Source organism: Bufo bufo, chromosome 6 (genome assembly GCF_905171765.1).
Source record: "Bufo bufo chromosome 6, aBufBuf1.1, whole genome shotgun sequence".
NCBI classification, from domain to species: domain Eukaryota; kingdom Metazoa; phylum Chordata; class Amphibia; order Anura; family Bufonidae; genus Bufo; species Bufo bufo.
This window is the reverse complement of record NC_053394.1, coordinates 370,427,928-370,448,782: the sequence shown is the minus strand read 5'-3', so window position 1 is coordinate 370,448,782 and position 20,855 is coordinate 370,427,928. Positions and strand designations below refer to the sequence as shown.

Below are 20,855 nucleotides of genomic sequence, written 5' to 3'. Positions count from 1 at the left end.
GAGGGAGCAGGAAGTAGCGGCAGGACGGGATCTGTAAGACGGGTATGATTCCTTTTGTTTTTTTATGACATTCTAAGTCTCTAAATACTGTTATATGACTGGGCAACCCCTTTAAAGGGGTTGTCCCAGGGAACATTCTACAGTTTTCAAACCAGCACCTGGATCTGAATACTTTGGTTATCGCATGTAATTAGAAATGTGTTATAGCTACTGAGTTATTCTATTAAATCTGTCCAGCGCCACCTGCTGTTTGCTCTTTTTCTAATTTCTCCGTCCAGCTCACTGAGAAGGCCACACATTCAGTGTCTCTTCATAACTTCGACGGATCCACCACCAGCTTAGGGGTTTATTAAGACTGGCGTCTATAACTCCGGTCTTAATAATTGCGCCCTTATGTTACTATCTTAGCGCCATCCTTCAACTGCCTCCTGAGCTGTGATGGGGAGAGAGCTGCAGCAGAAAGGACACACCTCCTGAGCTGCGATGGGGAGAGATCTGCAGCAGAAAGGACACGCCTCCTGAGCTGCGATAGGGAGAGAGCTGCAGCAGAAAGGACACGCCTCCTGAGCTGCGATAGGGAGAGAGCTGCAGCAGAAAGGACACGCCTCCTGAGCTGCGATAGGGAGAGAGCTGCAGCAGAAAGGACACGCCTCCTGAGCTGCGATAGGGAGAGAGCTGCAGCAGAAAGGACACGCCCTCTGAGCTGCCAGCTTGATATAAATCTAGCAGAGCAATGAATGGGGAGATCTCTGGGTCTATGTGAGGTCCAGGGCTGGTTCTAGCTTTGTTAGAAAGTGGTTGTCATGTACTATATGATGTTTGACTTTCAATTTTTACATTTGTCATGAGATAAGTAGAACAGGATCTGTCCACAGGACTGCCAATCGTGCAGGAGCCGTCTCCACATCTGATGTCAGATCAGGCGGATTAGCGTGATGACGGGGCGACCCTTTATGCCTTTAAAATTGCAATTGCAAATTTGCAATTTACGCCTAATATTCCTGGGTGAGGTAGCAGATGAGGAAGGTTGATTTCTCCTGCGGCAACAAGCTAATTATTTGTTCGGCTCTCTCCATTCACTTCTGTGGGGGTCATGGAAACAGATGAGCTCGGAGGCAGCCTCTCCATTCATTTTCCTTCTGGATGCAGCTCTGTCAGGGACTCCTGTCCTAGACCGGTGGATATGCAGTAAATAAGAGGTTTGATGGGATTACCCTTAAAATTAAAAAGAGTAGCTAGTTAAGGTTTGAATGCCGCTCTGTAGACGAACCCTTATGAGGTATTGGATCATCCTCGATACTACATGGTGATTACAAACTTTCTAGTTTCAGATGTAGCGGACAGTTATGTGGACCCCAGAAGCAATATCACATCCTCAAGAAAGCTATTATTTTTTCTTTCTCCCTCCTTCATACAATGCCAAGACTGACGTCCCAGTTTTGTGCCTAGACGATGTAATAATAGAAATCACTATCTTTCTCCACAGAACAATCTCGCCGGGATGATCTGGAGTCGTTGGGTTATGTGCTGATGTATTTCAACCTTGGTTCACTACCATGGCAAGGACTAAAAGCAGCCACCAAACGACAAAAATACGAGCGCATAAGTGAGAAAAAGATGTCTACGCCCATAGAGGTTCTGTGTAAAAGCTATCCGTGTAAGTATACAGCATTGGCACTCTGAAGAAGAAGAAAATATCAGGGCCAGTCCTCTCCGGCTTGGCTCTTTACACTTCAGATTGTTAGTTTCCAAATTTTACTTTACTTTTTACCTTTATCGTATAAAGTGGTGATTGAGGGACATCCGCCCTCTGGGAACCCCACTGATCATGAGAATGAAGGGTCTGCAGTACTGATTTAGTACTGCAGTACTTTAGTCTTTCTCTGCACAGCAGCCCTCCTCACCATGGCCTCACTCAATCTAGAATAAGTGGCAGAACTTGTGGTACCTGAGCAAATTATTTTACCATCTTTGTGGCAGTTATTTTGCAGAACGTTCAAATCCAGGTTAAAAGATCTTCAAGTTTTTTTTTGTTCGTTTGAGCCTAAGCTGTTGGTCTTCTGGGGTTTTCCAGGACTGTAATATTGATGACCTGTCTTTTCAATCTTGCATCAATATCTGATCGGTGAGGGACTTGGCACCCCCCTTATAAGCTGATTGAGAGCCCCTCCATTGTTGCCAGGCTCAGCTCCATACATAGCGGCTTTGCCAGGTATTGCACATTCACTGGCGTAGGAATGGTCATTACAAAAGGCCCGGTGCTGTACCTGGTAAACAATGAAGGGGATGAAATGATTCATGGCGGTGAAGGCGTCACTGGGTTGGTTTCTTGTTCGCCCTTTCATCTTCAGAACGGTTCCCATTACTGCAGTGGATTTCCAGCTGGCCAACCTTGCCTGCCCCGTGTCTAACCTGTAGCTGCCTCCTGTAAATATCTCCAGTCAGCTGTGGAAATGTGAATAGATTCTCACCGCTGATGTCAGGACATGAGGATGTTCTTTTTAACGTTTTTCTTCTCATTTTCTGTTTTTAGCGGAGTTTGCCACGTACCTGAACTTCTGTCGGTCCCTACGTTTTGATGACAAGCCAGACTATTCTTACTTAAGGCAGCTCTTCAGGAATCTCTTCCACCGTCAGGGATTCTCCTACGATTATGTGTTTGATTGGAACATGCTGAAGTTTGTGAGTATAATTCCGGGAACTAAATAAAAAAAAAAAAAATTTTTGCTTCTCTGCTGTCCGTTATCATAAAGACGATACCTGCTAAACCAGCTTGGTTTATTTACCAGTGGACTCATCTGGATGCTCTTGCTATTCCTCTGTCATTCCTACTAGAAGTTTATGAATGAATTGCCAGTAGTTTGCAATAAAGGTCTTGCTGGGTGTTTACCAGTTTGGGGGGGTGTCCCTGCCCCGTCGGATTGTGTCAGACCATGCAGTTAACACCCAGTTGGACCTTTTTTTTGCACACTGCTGGCAATTGATTCATAAACTCTTAAAGGGGTATTCTCATCTTAATGATCACTGTTAAATCTGTTAATGATTTGACAGTGATCATTTTTCTAAATACATATTACCCAATTCCCACCTCTTTGGTCTCCCCTGGTTACGGCCACCTCTCCTGTCGAATCCCGCCGAGCCGCGCTTGCGCAGAAGACTGAAGATTCTCTCCCGTCCGGGCAATGTCCTGAACGCGCACGCCGCCGCGCATGCGCCATGGTCACTTATTTCTGGCCAGTATAGTACAGAGCCGTGAACGCGCACGGCGGCGTGCGCGTTCAGGACATTGCCCGGCCGGGAGAAAATCTTCAGTCTTCTGCGCAAGCGCGACCCGGCCGGGAGAAGAATCCAGAAAGTGAACGTCGCGCTCAAGGAAGGTAAGTATGAAAAGGGAAGATGAGAATACCCCTTTAAGGCTCTTTCACGCGAGTGGATGCAGGTAATCTGCTGCGTGAAAGAGTGCCAAGTCCTGCTCCGGACAGCAGAGACACGGAGCAGTAACATGATAGATAATGCTCTTTGCCTCTCTGTGATCTTTTTACTACAAAATCACGGTGACAACTTTATCTCACTGTGATTTAGTAGTAAAAAGGTCACAGAGAGGCACGGAGCATTATCAATCATGTTACTGCTCCGTGTCTCTGCTGTCCGGAGCAGGACTTGGCACTCTTTCACGCAGCGGATTACCCGCACGGCATCCGCTCGTGTTAAAGAGCCCTTAGTAGAAATAATAGAGGATTGGCACAACATTGTCCATACTCCAGAGTGAGCTCATTATCTGGATGTGCTTCTAGTGCGGTCATAACTTTCTGAAAGACCACTGAGTAACAGTGAGTCGACCTAGAAATCTTTTATTTCTTCTCCAATACCTTGCAGGCACTCTACAAGTTCTAAGGTCCTTTTCTGATGACACATTCCCTTTTAAGAATAGATGCTCCACATGGGGAATGCAAGTCGGACATGTCAGGAGAGGCGACGGGTCCTCTTCATTTTTAGAAGTAGCCTCATTGGGTTCCCAGACTGTTCAAATTTATGGGATCCCCTCCTAATTGGAAGTGGGGATACCTGGACATACATCCAACCCCCCTAAGGCTCTGTTCACATATGCATCATTGTTTCTCTTATAAATGGAAACCATAATGAATTTCCCAATCCGTCACTTGACACCAGTGGCACCTGGCAGACATCTTGGACTTACAGTAGGGTCTAATAGTGTACCATTGTGGTGTCCATCATTTTGACAAGAAGAATGGAGTTGCATACTCCACAATTTTGTCAAATTTCATATCTATGGTGGATGCTCATTAGAAGGCTCCCTCATATATTCCACATGCAGTGGAATTTTGTCTGTCAGAATAACCATAATGGAATCTTGACGTAGCCTATTATCTGCAATAGGTTCTAAAGGACTCTATTTGTGTCCATCCCAGATCAGATCCAGCACTTGAATGTTCCTGCATTGGACAAAAAAAAAAACGGAATTTGAGCCGCAGATGTTAACATGGCTTTATTCAGCCCAGAGTAGCTTGCGATTGCTGTCACCTGATTGACTGTATCCAGCAGAAGTTAGGTGTGGATGTAGTCACGTGGTGCAGCAGAGAGGCATTGCCATCTGTATAAAGGGCACATCCTGAGCAGCAGAAATGCAGGGCGAGTGGTTTCCTACAGATGCCCTTATATAAAGGAATCTGCCCTGGAGACAGGGTTTTCTTGTAAGAAACCGTTAATGCACCAACTGAAAGCATATAAGGGATAGAAAACAGAGCATAGACATAAAGATCACTCTGATCCCGGTCCTTTAACTTCTCAGACCACAACGTCTGGGCAGTAAGAGGGAGAGGATCCCCTCTGATCAGGCACCCCCACAGTGAAACCACGGGGATTCAATCTGTAGCTGTGATAGCCTGGGGCCTTGTAAAACAGAACTTAATAGATAGGTAGTAAAAATCCCAATGCACTGTAATAGTTTAGTGGCATTCCCAAAAATATTTATTGGTCGGACCCCACTGATCAGACACTTACCCTCTGTTCTAAGGGTTGTTCATGGAGAAGGCTGTATAAATGAAGTGCTTCCCAGTTCAGTTAGCAGTGTAGCCTTATAGGAATAGGTATGTGGGGACCGCTTTGTCCTCAGTCACTTCTAGATGGAGCTTAAGGGTACATTCACATGCAGCAGTTGCTGAAATTCAAAATCTTCATGATAGCTCAGTGCATTGTTTCTCAGAGGTGATGAGAGGCCAGCTCAGGTGACTGGCTATATCTTTCCCCTTATAGGGTGCTAGTCGTGCTGCTGAAGACGCAGAACGCGAGAGAAGAGAGCGAGAAGAGCGCCTGAGACACACAAGGAATCCTGCAGTCCGGGGCTTGCCCTCTACTGCATCAGGGAGACTAAGAGGGACGCAGGAAGTCACGCCACCCACTCCACTCACACCAACCTCCCACACAGGTATAACTAGACCTTTACTGGTAACCCTCAAAGAATACGTACGAGAAGATTAATGGGGTTGTGCATGTAATGCCCCTTCACACAAGCAGATTGTCAAGGCACTTATTGAGCATGAACGGTTTGTTCCCAATAATTGCCTGCTTGTCCCCATAGAATCATTGTTTCTGGGCGGGAGATCCCTGTTTACATGTGACAATCTGCTCCCAAATTATGGTTTTGCTGCCTGCATCAACAGTACCCTCACCCGATGAACGAACAAACTGGCGATCAGTGACCCCTTTACCCAGGGCAATTATCGGGAACGAACGCTTCCTTCCTAATATTTGCCCCAATCAGTGACCTGTGTTTTACTAGATAAAGAATTATAAATGTTTGGGGACGGTGACTGCCTGGTCTGAGCGTTTCATGGTTCTCCTGCAGGAGCCCGACACTCGCATGAGAGCTGGACTCCTGCTTTTACTGGCCCGGATCAACATAAGTTCCCATCTGGGCCATTTAAACCCTTAGGTGTCGCGACCAATACCGATCGCAGCATCTACGTGGTTTAGAGGGAGGGAGCTCTCACTGTCGGGCATCGCCACCTGTGCGAATGAGATCACAGGACGCCGATGTCTTATTATGGTAGCCGTGGGCCTAATGAAGCCCCAGGCCTGCCCTCAGTGTATGCACTGCCAAAGGCGCAACCTGGCAGCATCATACTGACAATATAAGCGCTCATGCACACGATCGTATTTTCTTTCCGTGTCCATTCCATTTTTTTGTGGACTATATGCGGAACCATTCTTTTTAATGAGTTTGCAAAGAAAAAAGGAAGGTATTCTGTGCATTCCGTTTCCATATGTCCGTATTTCCATTTCACATAAGAATAGAACATGTCCTATTGTTGTCCACATTACGGACAAGGAGCGGACTGTTCTATTAGGGGCCGGCTGTTCCATTCCACAAAATACGGAATGCATACGGAAGTCATCCGTATTTTTTGTATACCGCAAAATACATACGGTCGTGTGCATGAGCCCTAAGGCCTCTTTCACACTTGCGTTGTCCGGATCCGGCGTGTACTCCACTTGCCGGAATTACACGCCGGATCCGGAAAAACGCAAGTGTACTGAAAGCATTTGAAGACGGAACCGTCTTCCAAATGCGTTCAGTGTTACTATGGCACCCAGGGCGCTATTAAAGTCCTGGTTGCCATAGTAGGAGCGGGGGAGCGGTATACTTACAGTCCGTGCGGCTCCCCGGGCGCTCCAGAATGACGTCAGAGCGCCCCATGCGCATGGATGACGTGATCCATGTGATCACATGATCCATGAGCTTGGGGCGCCCGGGGAGCCGCACGGACGGTAAGTACACTGCTCCCCGCTCCCCACTACACTTTACCATGGCTGCCAGGACTTTAGCGTCCCGGCAGCCATGGTAACCACTCTGAAAAAGCTAAATGTCGGATGCGGCAATGCGCCGAAACGACGTTTAGCTTAAGGCCGGATCCGGATCAATGCCTTTCAATGGGCATTAATTCCGGATCCGGCCTTGCGGCAAGTGTTCCGGATTTTTGGCCGGAGCAAAAAGCGCAGCATGCTGCGGTATTTTCTCCGGCCAAAAAACGTTCCGTTCCGGAACTGAAGACATCCTGATGCATCCTGAACGGATTTCTCTCCATTCAGAATGCATTAGGATAATCCTGATCAGGATTCTTCCGGCATAGAGCCCCGACCACGGAACTCTATGCCGGAACACAACAACGCAGGTGTGAAAGAGCCCTAAATTGGAGGATGGCATGTCAAAGTCCCCTTGTGGGACTAGCAAGTGGTAAAAAAAAAAAATGCACCTTTTTCTATTGGAAATATTTTTTTTTGATGGAAAAGTTGCAAAAAAAACACCTCTCACATATTTCATATTGCTGCATCCGTAATGACCCGCAGTACAGTTATGTAATAAATCCCCCTGGTGAACGCTGTAAAAAAAATTGCAAGAATTGCTGTTATTTGCATATTCACCACCAAAAAAAACTGAATTAGCCTTATGTACACCAAAATAAAGTTTTTGCAATGCATTTTTATTTTTTATATAAGGGTTTTACAAAAAACATTGCTGGAATCGTACTGACCCACAGAATGGAGGTCCACTCCCTCCTGTGACGGTATCAGTTTGGCGCTTCGGGCCTTCAGCTTATCGTATGGGTTATTCTTCTGCTAGCCGCATTCCCTCAGATGGATCATGATTGGGGATGTAGCCAGCGGAGAGGCAGGGCTAGCAGGGAGGGAACCTATTTGATTGCCAAACAGGACAACATGCGGTCACAGAAGTGCCATGTTGATCCAGTGTTGGGGACAGAGTGGATCTCTGACAGAGATGGTAAAATGGACTCTCATGGTCGAATTAACGTAATCATAGCCAAGCATTTACAGTTCCCTTTTACTAAAGCGGTTGATTCACTTCAGCAAATGGCAGCGCAGGTACGATGTGGATGGGGGCCGCTGCACTTGCGTGCCTATGTGTGCTCCCATGTCCCGGGACAACCAGAGAGGCAAGCACTTTTTCCTATTGTGTGCAAGCACGACCACTGCTGCTAGTTTGCAGGGTGGTCATAACCATGGAAACGAGCAGTGCATAATGTGATGGAAAAATGGATCAAGCCTGCAAAGGAAGCAATATGGACAATCACAATACATTAGTAAGTTCTTGGTATTAACTTTTTATACTTGATAAATGCCATTTGCTGAAGTGAGACAACCCCAGACCAGTGAGGGATCCATTTTTCATATACTTTTGTATTACAAAACGTCCTTTCCATAGTTGCTCTTCCTCCTTCAGTCCTTGTGTATTCACTGGTCCTTGGTGGCTATGCATCCATAGCGGCAAGGATTGTGCACCCTTTAAATGCATTTTCGTTGGCTTTCTGACATTTCTTTTTCAGTTTTATGAAAGATTGAAAGGAACCGCTTTGTGTACTACACAATGCTGGATGGAGACCTGTGTAGGAAGGCTGCACCTTTGATTTACTCATGTCCTGTCTCTGCACTTTGCTCCTGTCTCTTCTCTTGTAGTTGGGTTGTACTGAATATTGCAGCAGCTGGAATACCCGGGAGACATATTCATTCACTACTCCAAAAAATTCCTGATATTTACTCTTGATTTTAACAGCCAACACCTCCCCCAGACCCGTGTCCGGTATGGAACGTGAACGGAAAGTGAGTATGAGGCTGCATCGTGGTGCTCCTGTTAATGTCTCTTCATCTGACCTAACTGGTCGACAAGATACCTCTCGCATGTCAACTTCACAGGTATGAGTTCAACGGCAAAGGCTCCTGGGTAGAAAGTAACACAAGTCGCTTTTGCTTCTCAGCTTGCTAGCTGGCAAGGGTGTGAGTCATACCTTCATCTCCGCAAGGCTCCCTTGCCTGAATTGCCAAGGGTCAAAGGGAAATCTACCCAGTTTGGGTGGTTCTCCTTTTACTCGGGCAATGCTTGAGTTTCTTCTGCTTCCATGTCTCTGATGTACCTGTGGAGTCTCGAGAGCCGCTGCTGTGATTGTTTCAGTTGGAAAGCTCTCCAGAAATCCACAGCTCCATCGTTGTAGAACTGTCATTGCCCCGCATTTGTGGTGAATCAGCTTCTCATTAGACCACTGCCCCTCATTACACGCTGTGCATTATCCATCTAATTAAGTGTGAAGAAATATTTCCTCTAAAATTAAAGCACCTAATGTAGTATTACCGTAGCATAACCATTTAAGAATGTCTAGGCCGTTCTTCCTTCTGTTGATTCAGTATGACCTTTTACACTCCTCCCCCATAGAAATTTTTTATAGATATGATTATTTGTTACGTATATTGTCATTTTAATGTTAAGGGGCTTTTCCCGCAAAGTGCACTCATCACAGATCACTAGGACATGGGTCCTGAGCCCCTCTGTCCGTCCTCACTGTGTGACCGCAGTGAAGAGGAGTTTGAATGGAGTGGTGGTCGAGCACGCATGCTGCTGCTTCATTCATTGTCTATAGTACATGCATCTCTTCATGCAAACTCCTCCTCGCTGCGGTCTTACGGTTGTTGGGACTCTGCATCATGGGGGAGGTCCACCAGCAGTCAGACATTCACCTATGCCGTAATTAGGTGACTGATACGTAATGGCGGTGAGCTAGTAGTTTCATTGGCACCATTAAACTAAACCTCTAAAGGGACAATCACAGGGGCAGCACACCCTAAACGCAAACTGATCGATAGTTGCTAGTTAAAAGCTGCCCTCTTAGATTTAGAATTTATCTTTGTGGCAAATGCCTTTTAAGTTTTCCTACTGTCACCAGATTTGTACCTCTGACACCGGCTGACCTGTTACATGTGCGCTTGGCAGCTGAAGGCATCTGTGTTGGTTCCATGTTCATATGTGTCCGCATTTCTGAGAAAAATGTTTTCATATATGTAAATGAGCCTCTAGGAGCAACGGGGGCGTTACCGTTACACCTACAGGGTCTGCTCTCTCTGCAACTGCTGCTCCCTATCAATCAAAGTGCAGAGGGGGATTAGCAGAGCCTCTAGGTGTAATGATAATGCCCCGTTGCTCCTAGAGGCTCATTTGCATATATTACAACTTCATTTTTCTCAGAAATGCGGGCACATATGAACATGGGACCAACACAGATGCCTTCAGCTGCCAAGTGCACATGTAACAGGTCAGCCAGTGTCATAGGTGCAAATCTGCTGACAGATGCCCTTTTTAATAGTTGTTTAACCCCCCCACTCAAACTGGGCTGATGTGTACTCTCATTAAAATGTATCCTTGTGAAGGGAACGCTAAGGGTCCTTTTACACTGGCCAAGTATGGAGCCAATTATCAGGAATGACTATACGATATACTAAGTTTGTCGGCAGCACATTGCCTGTGTAAATGGCAATGTGAATGGGGAACAGCTCATAATCGCTGTTTTTCCCCCTCTCGCTATGCTTTGGGGTGTGTGAAAGGCACTTAAGGATACTATCACACTAGCGTTTATATTTTCCGGTATTGAGATCCGTCATAGGGTCTTAATATTGGAAAAAAACGACTCCGTTTTGTCCCAATTCATTGTCAATGGGGACAAGACGTAACTGAACAGAACGCTCCAAAATGCATTCCATTCCGTTCTCATACCGGAGAGCAGACCGCAGCATGCTGCGGTTTGCTTTCCATCCTGGGATGCAGATTTTCTCTAACACAATAAAAAAACGGATCCGTCCCCCATTGACTTTCAATGGAGTTCATGACGGATCCGTCTTGGCTATGTTAACGATAATACAAACTGATCCGTTCATAACGGGTGCAGATGGTTGTATTATCAGTAACGGAAGCATTTTTGCTGAACCCGGCCGGATCCAGTAAAAACGCTAGTGTGAAAGTAGCCTAACGCTAGTACTGATCAACAAGTATATGGTCAGTCAGTGCTGGTTATGGGCTCGGCATCAGCCCGTGCAGAAGGTCCCTAACGCATTGGATTTGCAATGCATATTTCACATTGTGAAATCCACAGCACAACACAAGTGGGTGGTGTTATTAAATCCCATCCACGTGTACCGGAAAGTTTCCACGCTGAGTTGCGTAAATATTACACCCTTAGCAATGTAAAGGGTAAAATCCGTCACACGTAACGTGGATTGTTGTTGCAGTTCTGTAGTAGATTTGTGGCAAAATCTGCAGCAGCTTATATTTGGACCCAGCCTAACTGGCATCAGAAAGTGGGGGGGTCAGACGGGATGTTACTTCGGCTTCTTTTACTTGTTTGCACTGCAAGTTTAACCCACTGTCTGCTCTCACACTAGATCCTGAAGCTAATGATCTAATTTCATTGGTTCTGTAAATCTTTTGATTGACCATTAAACACAAGGAAAGCTTGGCTCTTGTGCATGGATATGGCGTGATCACTATGGATGCAGAAATGGCTACTGGACATGTCTAGATCTCCCACCATGTGACTTTTGGATGGTCCATGGTGCTCATTTTGGGAGGTGACGTTGACAAGGAAGACTAGAAAAGGTGGCATTTATTTTCCGAGGCCTGGCACCGATGTGTTAGCTACACGCCTGCATCTCTAGTGAACGCGCATAAGCAGATTATGCAGAATGAGGACAGGTCTCCATGTGGTTGTAGGGCAGATTGTCTTTAACCTCGCATGCATAAGCTGATTTGGGGGCATTACTATGAGTTTTAAGGGTCTCGGGAGAAATTCCATTTATGACAAGTAAATGGAGTTTGCTCAGAGATGCTCACTCTCGGCCACTGCTTCACACTTCCTTCTGGCTGGCGCTTTATGGGTGTATGCTTAAACACAAAGCAAATGTACATCTTGGGCACAGTAAATTGCTGGGTTGTTGGACAGTGACAAGCAGCTGTCTTTTCCCCACCTCAGAATAGCATTCCATTCGAACATCATGGCAAGTAGCTGCTCGCCCCAGTCTCGGTTGAAGGCAGCACTGGGTGAGTGTTGTTTAGCAAGCATCCCTATGAATTGCAGCCATTCCACCTTAAAAGCACATACTTGAGTTCAGCCACGTGCGTGGACACATACAGCTCGACAATTTCCCTATTGGGACCATGTGTTGTATATTTAATAAGGGAATGCATCACCAGAAAGTGACCTGTTGCTTAAAGGGGTTCTTCTGGAATAAGTGCATTTTAGCATGTAGCCCGCAGCCTTCCTTCCCTAGCTGAAGATTCATATTTGCCTGCTCCCCGCCTCTCCGGTCCTCTGCTGTGTCCCCGCAGTGTTTACATCCGGTCCAGCATGGTCACATGGGCCACTGTAGCCAATAAATGGTTTCAGCGGTGACGCCCTGCTTGTGGCCGCTGCTACCACATCCATGCTGCGCCGGATGTGAACACTGCAGGGACCGGAACCTGGACACAGCGGAGGACTGGAGCCACGGGGAGCAGGTAAGTGTGAATCTTTTATTTCAGGGGGCAGACCTTCTAAAATGTCCTTATTCCCAGATAACCCCTTTAACCACCTAACTGTTTTGCCCGAGTCCAGCTCGGGCAGTGGGAAAAGTAGCTAACTGGAAGGGGGAGGGCATGCAAGACCAAAATGACAGCTAAAGTCGAAGCAGCAGATGAGAAATCACTGTTAGAAATCGAGTCGGGAATAATCGCATGTAAAACCTGTTTTTACTTTCAGCTGCATTCATAGCATCCCGATTTCTATCAGTCATATCTTCCCCTATACTGAACAGATTGCTGTGATTCTGGAATGTCAGCTTTCAAACAAGACCAGCTGCATGTTTCTAGCTGCTACCATTCAGGAGATAGCAGCATCTAAAGCAGCCCTCCCCCCTCCAGTTAGCTACTTTTCCCACTGCTGGAGCTGGACTGGTTAAAGGGAGTCGGTGACAGGACATTACTTAACCAGGCACTATGCCTTGTAGGGCTAGCTCCACTGAATGTAATGATACCTTTCACTCAGCGATCTGGAGAAATTCCTTAAGTCATTAAGCACAGCGAGGATGGGCCCAAGCCACTCTGCACCCTCGCTCCTCATTTTTTTTTTTTTGCCAGCCCCTCCTATGCCTTGATTGGCAGGGTCAAGTTTCTGCAAAGTCATCTTCCCTGACCCAGTCAAGGCGAGGAAGAGCAGGCAGTAGGAGGAAGGGTGCACAGAGTGGCTTGGACCTGCCCTCTGTGCTCTTAATGACTCATTTGCTTATGGAATAAAAGTACATTTTTTTATTTTTATTTTTCTACAGAATGAAGCTACAGATCACTAAGTGAAAGATTCAGCTGAGCTAACCCTACAAGGCTTTGTGTCTGGTTTAAGGACCTATTCACACAGTGCAAAATGGCAGTGTGATGGTCATATTCAGAACAGTGAAAGCCTATGGGTGTGTTAACAAATCCATTGTTTTAATGGACCATGAACACTGGCAGTCAAAAATATATCCTATTTTGTCCCGTTTTCACTGCGCCATACAAGTCAAGGGGGCTGTCTTTAAAGGGACACTGTCACTTGGATTTCACTTACTGAGCTATTAACACCGCCACATCAGTCTCCATGATTTACATAAAAAATATACTAGTATTACATCCCTTTTTGTCTCTTCATTTATCTAGAAAATGGCTTTTAATCCTATAATAATTAACTCCATAAGGAGCCCAAGGGGCTGTCCCTCCGGCCGTTGGAGCCCAGCACCGCCCCACTGCTAATTTATTTACTGCTTATCGCGGGCGTAATGTATTTGTTGCGCCTGAAATCTTGCGCATGTACCGCAGACACACATGTCGGCGCCCGCGCGGTGTCCTGGCATCGGCCTCACAGAACAAAGTGCGCATGCGCCAGCTTCGCTCGACCCGGAAATGCGTGAGATTTTGGGTGCAAGAAACGCATTACGTCTGCGATGCTGGGTTCCGAAGTAATGGGCAACGGCCGGAGGGACAGCCCCTTGGGCACCTTATCGAGGTAGTTAACATATGAATAAAAGCTATTTTTTTTAGACAAATGAAAAGACAAAGGGCTGTAATACTAGTATATTTTAACATACATTGTGGAGACTGATGTGGTGATAATAGCTCAGTAAGTGAAATCCAGGTGACAGTGTCCCTTTAATGGCTGGTTGAAAGAAAGGCAGCCGTGTGGATATAGCCTAATGCCTCATTCACACATCAGTGTGTGTTCAGTGATTCTGAGCCAAAACCAGGTGCGGCTCTAAACACAGAACAGGTGCAGATTTTTCCCTTAGGCCCCTTTGCAGATGAGCGTGTGTCACGCTGCTAGTCCGCAGCGCAGCTCCAGGCCTGACCTCCCAGCACTGATGGGGTCACATAGCATTATATTAATTTAGGATGCTATGTAACGCTTACAGTTCTGGAATGTATTGGATAACACTGGCAGCATTATGTCATTGTAATCTAATACATTCCAGAACTGTAAGGGTTACATAGCATCATAAATCAATATAATGCTCTGTGACCCCGGCAGTGCTGGGAGGTCAGGCCGGGAGCTGCCCTGTGGACTCGCAGCGTGACAAACGCTCGTCTGCAAGGGGCCTTATCTCTTGTCTGTGGAGGCTCCAATCCTGCTTTTGGCTCAGTCACTGATGGAAATTACTGACGTGTGAATGAGGCTTAACACCAAATTTCCTGGTGACAGACTCCCTTTAAATCAAGTTTTTGTTACATTTCATTTTTACAAATTTTCCATGTCATTAGCATTTTTTTTTTTTTTATCCTAATCCTGACGTCTTGCAGTTTTTACTCTAAGCCTCATAATAGGCCGACGCTACCTGTTCTGTAGATATCACTTCTCAGCAATCTTATTATCACTGGTAGGATTACAATAACCGATATCGCCCATCTATACACCGGTAACATAGAATCCATCATTCACAGTAGGTGATGTCGCAGCTCACTTCCTCTCCCCCTCCTTGCACAGGTCACAGAGCATGCCCATTGGTTTTCATGTCCTTGTGGCTGCTGTAAGGCGAGTATTGATCTGCTTTTTACAGAGAAGAAGCTTAGGCAAGATGACAGTCTCATAATAATGGACAGAAAATTAAAACGCAGAAATCAGACAAGACATATTAGAACAAATGTTTCCGTATATGGTTGTAATTGGTAAAAAAAAAAAAAAAAAAAAACATAGGTGATGCATTCCCTTTGAGGGGTTTGGGGCATCATGTGATTGCTTTTTTGAGGAGCTGTCACCTCCTGACATGTCTGATTTACCAAATACTTGTATTCCCAATGAAATAACAATTCTGGAGAAGGTCTTCCTTGGATTTAGTGTTGTGCCGTTCCTCTTTTGTGCTTCCTGGAACTGTTATGACTAAAGGCCCTATTACACCAATAGATGATCGCAATCGAGCGTACGCTTGTTAGCGATCATCTGGCTGTGTAATACTGCTGCCGATTACCCGATGAATGATTTTTTATTTATTTATTTTTGCTCCATAAGATGCACCTAGGTTATAGAAGAAAATAAAATATAAATATTTTTCATCAGAGCTCAGATAAGATCCCTATTCCTTCCTCAGTGTAGACCCGCAAGCTCCATCATATTTCTGTATCAAAGCCCATTGTCCATCAGACCTTTGTATCAAACCCCATTCTACCTCACATCAGACCCCCATCATACCCCTATTCCTCCTCAGATCAAACCCCCAAGCTCCATCATAAAAAAAAATAATATATATGAACTTGCCTCTCCTGTTCTGGACTGCGCTGACACTTACCACTCCCTGGTCTTCTGGTCCCTGCCCTGCACTATGACCTGACATCGCACAGTGTCAGGTCATAGTGCACACCTATGTGCACTACATCCAGGCGCCACACTGCATGTAGCATCAGGAAGTAGACCAGGGAGCGGTGAGTACAGCCAGCAAAGCACTACACTCACTGCTCCCTGTGCCTCCTGCTTCCATAAGGCTCACTGCCATTTTCCTCAGCTTTTTGGGTAAAAAAGGGAGTCTTACGGCGCAAAATATACCTGCCCAGCACAGATTTCTGAGAAAATGTGCTCCAGAATAATGTCATAGATAATACTATTAGTATTTACTAAAACAGTGATGTCGTGAAAGGTGAGAGGTCCTCTTTGAAAAGCCTTTGTCAACCTCTGTGGGCCCTTTCCTCCGGCAACATGCCTGACTTGAAAGGGAACCTGTCGCCATGAAAATGCAGTGTAATCTGCATGCACCATGTTCTAGAGCAGGAGGAGCTGAGCAGATTAATATATAGTTTTGTGGGAAAAGATTCAGTTAAACTTCTATTTCATTCATGTAAGTGTTTAGAGTCCCTTTAATCAAGCAGCTTCTCATTTCTAAAACCTCTAGAGCTGATTTTTGGTTTTGCTGCATTGTGATTTTGTACATCTGTTAACTAAATGTTTGAGGTAAAGGACCTCAGCAGCACGCAACTCGAGTTCTAGCTTTGCCCTTGGCATGGAGATGTGTGGCCTGCAATGCACACGTATTGTTCCTTTAACTGCTGCAGCCGATCACCGGCCTCAGTCACACGTGCATGAAGAGCATTTAGACATTTATGAAATGTTCTGCCTGTTCTATAGTGGGAGTTAAAAGGGTTTTCCCAGATTTTAATACTGATGACCACTGATCAGCTGGTTGTGAAGGCATTGGCACTACTGTGAGCGCCTCTGCCTGCTCACCAAACACAGCGCTGTACATTGTATAGCGGCTGTGCTTACAGTTGGGCTGAGCTGCGCCTAGGCCACGTGACCAATGAACATGTCCAGAGGATAGGTCATCAGTATTTAAATGTCAGAAAACCCCTTTAACATACAAGGCTCATGCGCAGCATTCACTCCACTCTGGGTTTGCGCTGAAGTGGCGGCCAACAACCACCTCATCAGATGAGACTGGTCCAGAGACCCCCATTTTGTAGATGTGCGGTCACACCTCTAAGATCCACTCCCATCAGGCATTTACCTAGAGAGGGAATCCTGCTGATTAAACTTTGAAAGTCTCCTTAGTAGGGTTGTTTCGATTAGGGATCGACCGATTATCGGTTTGGCCGATAATGAGGATTTTGAACGTTATCGGCATCTATTTTGCCGATATACCGATAACGTATTGGGAACACAGAACGCGCTGCTCTCTGCGCTCTCCGTGTTCCCTCAGCAGCACAGGGGAGAAGGAAGCTGTGTCTCCCTCCCCCTGTGCTGCCGCTAATGAGAGGAGAGAACATAAGAGGAGGGGAGGGGCTGTGGCCACTGCGCCACCAATGAAGATAAGCCATTCATTCATATACAGGAGGCGGAGCTGGCTGCAGAATCACATAGCCGGCTCCCGACCTCTATGAGCGATAGCTGCGATCCGCGGTAGTTAACTCCTCAGGTGCCGCGGATCGCAGCTACCGCTCATAGAGGTCGGGAGCCGGCTATGTGATTCTGCAGCCAGCTCCCGCCTCCTGTATATGAATGATTGAGAGACTTATCTTCATTGGTGGCGCAGTGCGCCCCCCCCCCAAGTTCCCCAGTATTAATCATTGGTGGCGCAGTGCGCCCCCATCCCAATCCCGGCCAATAGTAAAAACATTGGTGGCGCAGTGCGCCCCCCCCCCCCCCCTCCCACCCAGTATTACTCATTGGTGGCAGTGGCCACAGGATCCCCTCTCCCCTGCTCCTCCGATCGGAGCCCCAGCAGTGTAATCCTGGGGCTCTGATCGGTTACCATGGCAGCCAGGACGCTATTGAAGCCCTGACTGCCATGGTAAGCTCCATGCTGCTGTGTGCACAAAGCACAGAGCAGCAGGGACAGTGTGAGATCCTATTCACCCTGATAGAGATCTATCAGGGTGAATAGCACAAGGGTTCTAGTCCCTAAGGGGGCTAAAAGTTAGTAAAAAAAAACCACAAAAATATTAAGTATAAATGAAAAAGATTTATAAAAAAAAATTAAAAAAAATACACATTAACAATAAACATATTAATTTTCAGCAGATTTGTGTAGGAATTTTTTTTTCTTCTCAAAAATAAAAATTTCCAGAATATCGGTATAAATTATCGGCTATCGGCCTGAAAGTTCACAAATTATCTGTATCGGCCCTAAAAAATCAATATCTGTCGATCCCTAGTTTCGATACCCAAATTTGGATTCTGTTTCCATACCATAAAAAAGTATTGTGATACTCGATACCACGCGAAAAAAAATAAAACGCCAAAATAAATTCAGCATTGCCTACAAACAGTGGTCTTCCAGTTGTTGTGAAACTATAACTCCCGTTATGCCCACAACAGCCTTTGCATGTCACAGCATACTGGGACATGGTTTTGCACGTCTGGAAATGGCCGAGCTATTGGAAGAACACACAGAAGATTTTTATATAAAACATTTTTTAGTTTTAATATGATGTGCCTGCGCCATCACTTGCGGGTGCCAGCTGCATTATGCAATGTGATCGTTGGTTGCTGTGGCATTGACCTCCAGGTTGCTTTGTATGGGTGCTTATTCAGCCCTGCCTTTGGTAGGCCTGAAGAGGCATTGTCTATTTTACTGTAACTGGCATAATACATTGCAGTACAGAAGTATGTGAGCAGAGGATCGCATGCATGCTCAAGTCTTATACTAGGAAATAATGAAAAAATGTTAAAAGTCAGAAGTATTTGGAAAAAAAAAACTCACTTTTTTGCGTAAATTTTTTTTTTAAGGTCTATATATTATTGGTAGCATCATCAACATAAAGACCCATATAATAAAATTATCACATTTCATCCCATGTGCTGAAATTATATATTTTTAAATGCCATCGCCAAAAAAAACTAATTATATCTAAGTCACATGTACCCCAATTTGTCATGCCAAAAAGTGTATAAATTTTGGTATTGGTGTAACTGTACTGACCTGCATAATAAAGTTCTATTCCTTGTACCACCATCAAAACCCAAAAAATCACAATTTTTTTATTTTTTTTTTTCATGCCATCTCCTAAAAAAATTCTTAAACTTGTGCTGTACCTCAAAACGATGCCTTTAAAAATTGTCCCGCAAAAAAACGCCACCAGAAAATGACCTGTTATCTAAATCACATTTTTATGTTTAAAGAGGACCTTTCACTACAATAAAAAATCTAAACTAATCATACAGACATGGAGAGCGGCGCCCAGGGATCTCCCTGCACTTACTGTTATCCCTGGGTGCTGCTCCGTTCTCCCGGTATAGGCTCCGGTATCATCAGATTTTCGGCTCAACTGGGAGGAGCCTGCCGGCGTCTCCTCCCAGGCTGGAGTGCTGGCCAATCGCAGCACTCAGCTCATAGCCTGGGCGCCGCTCTCCATGTCTGTATGCTTAGTTTAGATTTTTTTTTATTGTAATGAAAGGTCCTTTTTAACTTATTTTTAAAGAATTTTTGATATTTTTAATTTTTCATGTCAATATCTATATTTATTTAAAATCCTGCAGTTTTCGCACTGGCCACTAAGCCTAATAAAAAGCGCCTGTATAGATCACCTTAGAGTGTATTTACATGGGGCAATGGAACAGCCGACTGTCGGGAAGGAAGTTTTCCCGACAGTTGGCTGGTTGCTCAGTGAAGGAGACCATTGTATTTACATGCAGCAATCTCCTTCACTGTATGAGGATGAGGGATTGCTATAGCCCCATACAAAATCATTGTTTCTAGGCAGCAGATTGCTGTTTAGACAGCACGATCTGCTGCCCAGGAATAATGATTGGAGTGTGAACGACAGGATCACCCGATGACCATGAGTTTCGCTCGTTCATCAGCGGCACATTAGATGGCCAGATTATCGGGAACGGTCAATTAATGGTACATGTAAATTTACCTTTGCTGCAGTTACCTGATTATCTGTCATTCTAATCCTGCCTGTAATGATATCACCTCTGTGTATAGATAAGACAGGATTCACTATTCACAACAGATGTTTGTGAAAGCTTATTTAGTCTTTTTTTATACAATGACCTCTGCACAGGTCAGAGCATGTCCAGAAAACTCAGAGGTCTTCTCCTGACCATTGTCTATCACCCATAGGGCTGCCGTAAAGCAGTTTTCTTAATGCCGTTAAGAACAGCTCATGCAAGATGGCCGCCCCCCATAATTCTGTTCCGAAAACAGAATAAAGATATCTGCAGTTGGAAAATAAAAACAGATTACAAAAAAAGGCTATGGGTCACTGGCAACTGGCAAAATAAAAAATTTGTTACACATTTCCTTTAAGTGCCAAATTAGGCCACGTGTTTTGGGGTATTTAGTGTGCCTTTAATGCTGGTGACTTCATGCATTCTTGAGGAAAGACCCTTTGCAGTGGGTTAGTAATGCCTCCTCTAGAAGTCGATGCCAGTCTATGATCTCCCATACTTTTAAGGGTAAACTCCAGGAAAGACAAGGCACTGTTATACAGAGTGCAGGGAGGCTGCAGTACTTGTAGTTCTTTCAACTCCCTCCTCAGAGGGAGGCACTAGGCATACCGCGGTGTATCAGCTCTTCCTAGAGCTTTCCTTAAAATTTATCTCTTCACTAAGTTGCTCAGACTGACACCATGCGTGTTCTCAATTGGGATTTTGGTCTTCCCCAAAATGCCACTTGGATTTCTGTGACCGGGAAGAAAAAAAAAACCTGCATCTATCTCTGGAATGGGCCTCCTTAAACCCACTTCCAATGCCGCCATATCCAGGCTGCACGAGGTGGTTTGGTTCCCTGAGTCGGCAAAGCTCATGATGCTCCGCTGTTTTTTCCGTATCTCCCGTTCACTTCTATAGAGGTTACACAAACAAGTGATGTAGGACATGAGTTCTGCTGTTTTTGGAAACCCAGATACCTCGTGCAGCATGAATGCGGTTTTGGGAGACCCATTCTAGAGATGGAGGCAGGTCCCACCTCTGGACCCACACCTATTAAACGTACATGTCCTAACCTGTGGATATGCCATAGATGTCTGAGATGAGATTACCGATTTAAAGGTGTGGCTACATGGTGAC

At 45.4% G+C, this 20,855-nt stretch overlaps 1 protein-coding gene across 3 annotated transcripts in view; it reads left to right on the top strand.

Annotated features, from left to right (window-relative positions):
• CSNK1D (casein kinase 1 delta) overlaps nucleotides 1-20,855 on the top strand; it is a 30,089-nt gene that overhangs the window by 7,822 nt on the left and 1,412 nt on the right. The window contains exons 5-9 of one of the 3 annotated variants that reach the window (XM_040434895.1): nucleotides 1,487-1,657; nucleotides 2,534-2,682; nucleotides 5,275-5,446; nucleotides 8,591-8,730; nucleotides 11,829-11,896. In XM_040434895.1, coding sequence (XP_040290829.1) covers nucleotides 1,487-1,657; nucleotides 2,534-2,682; nucleotides 5,275-5,446; nucleotides 8,591-8,730; nucleotides 11,829-11,861 — 665 coding nt within the window. In that variant the 3' untranslated portion in view covers nucleotides 11,862-11,896. The remainder of the gene's footprint in view (nucleotides 1-1,486; nucleotides 1,658-2,533; nucleotides 2,683-5,274; nucleotides 5,447-8,590; nucleotides 8,731-11,828; nucleotides 11,897-20,855) is intronic. The other 2 variants (XM_040434896.1, XM_040434894.1) reach the window with 2 other exon arrangements.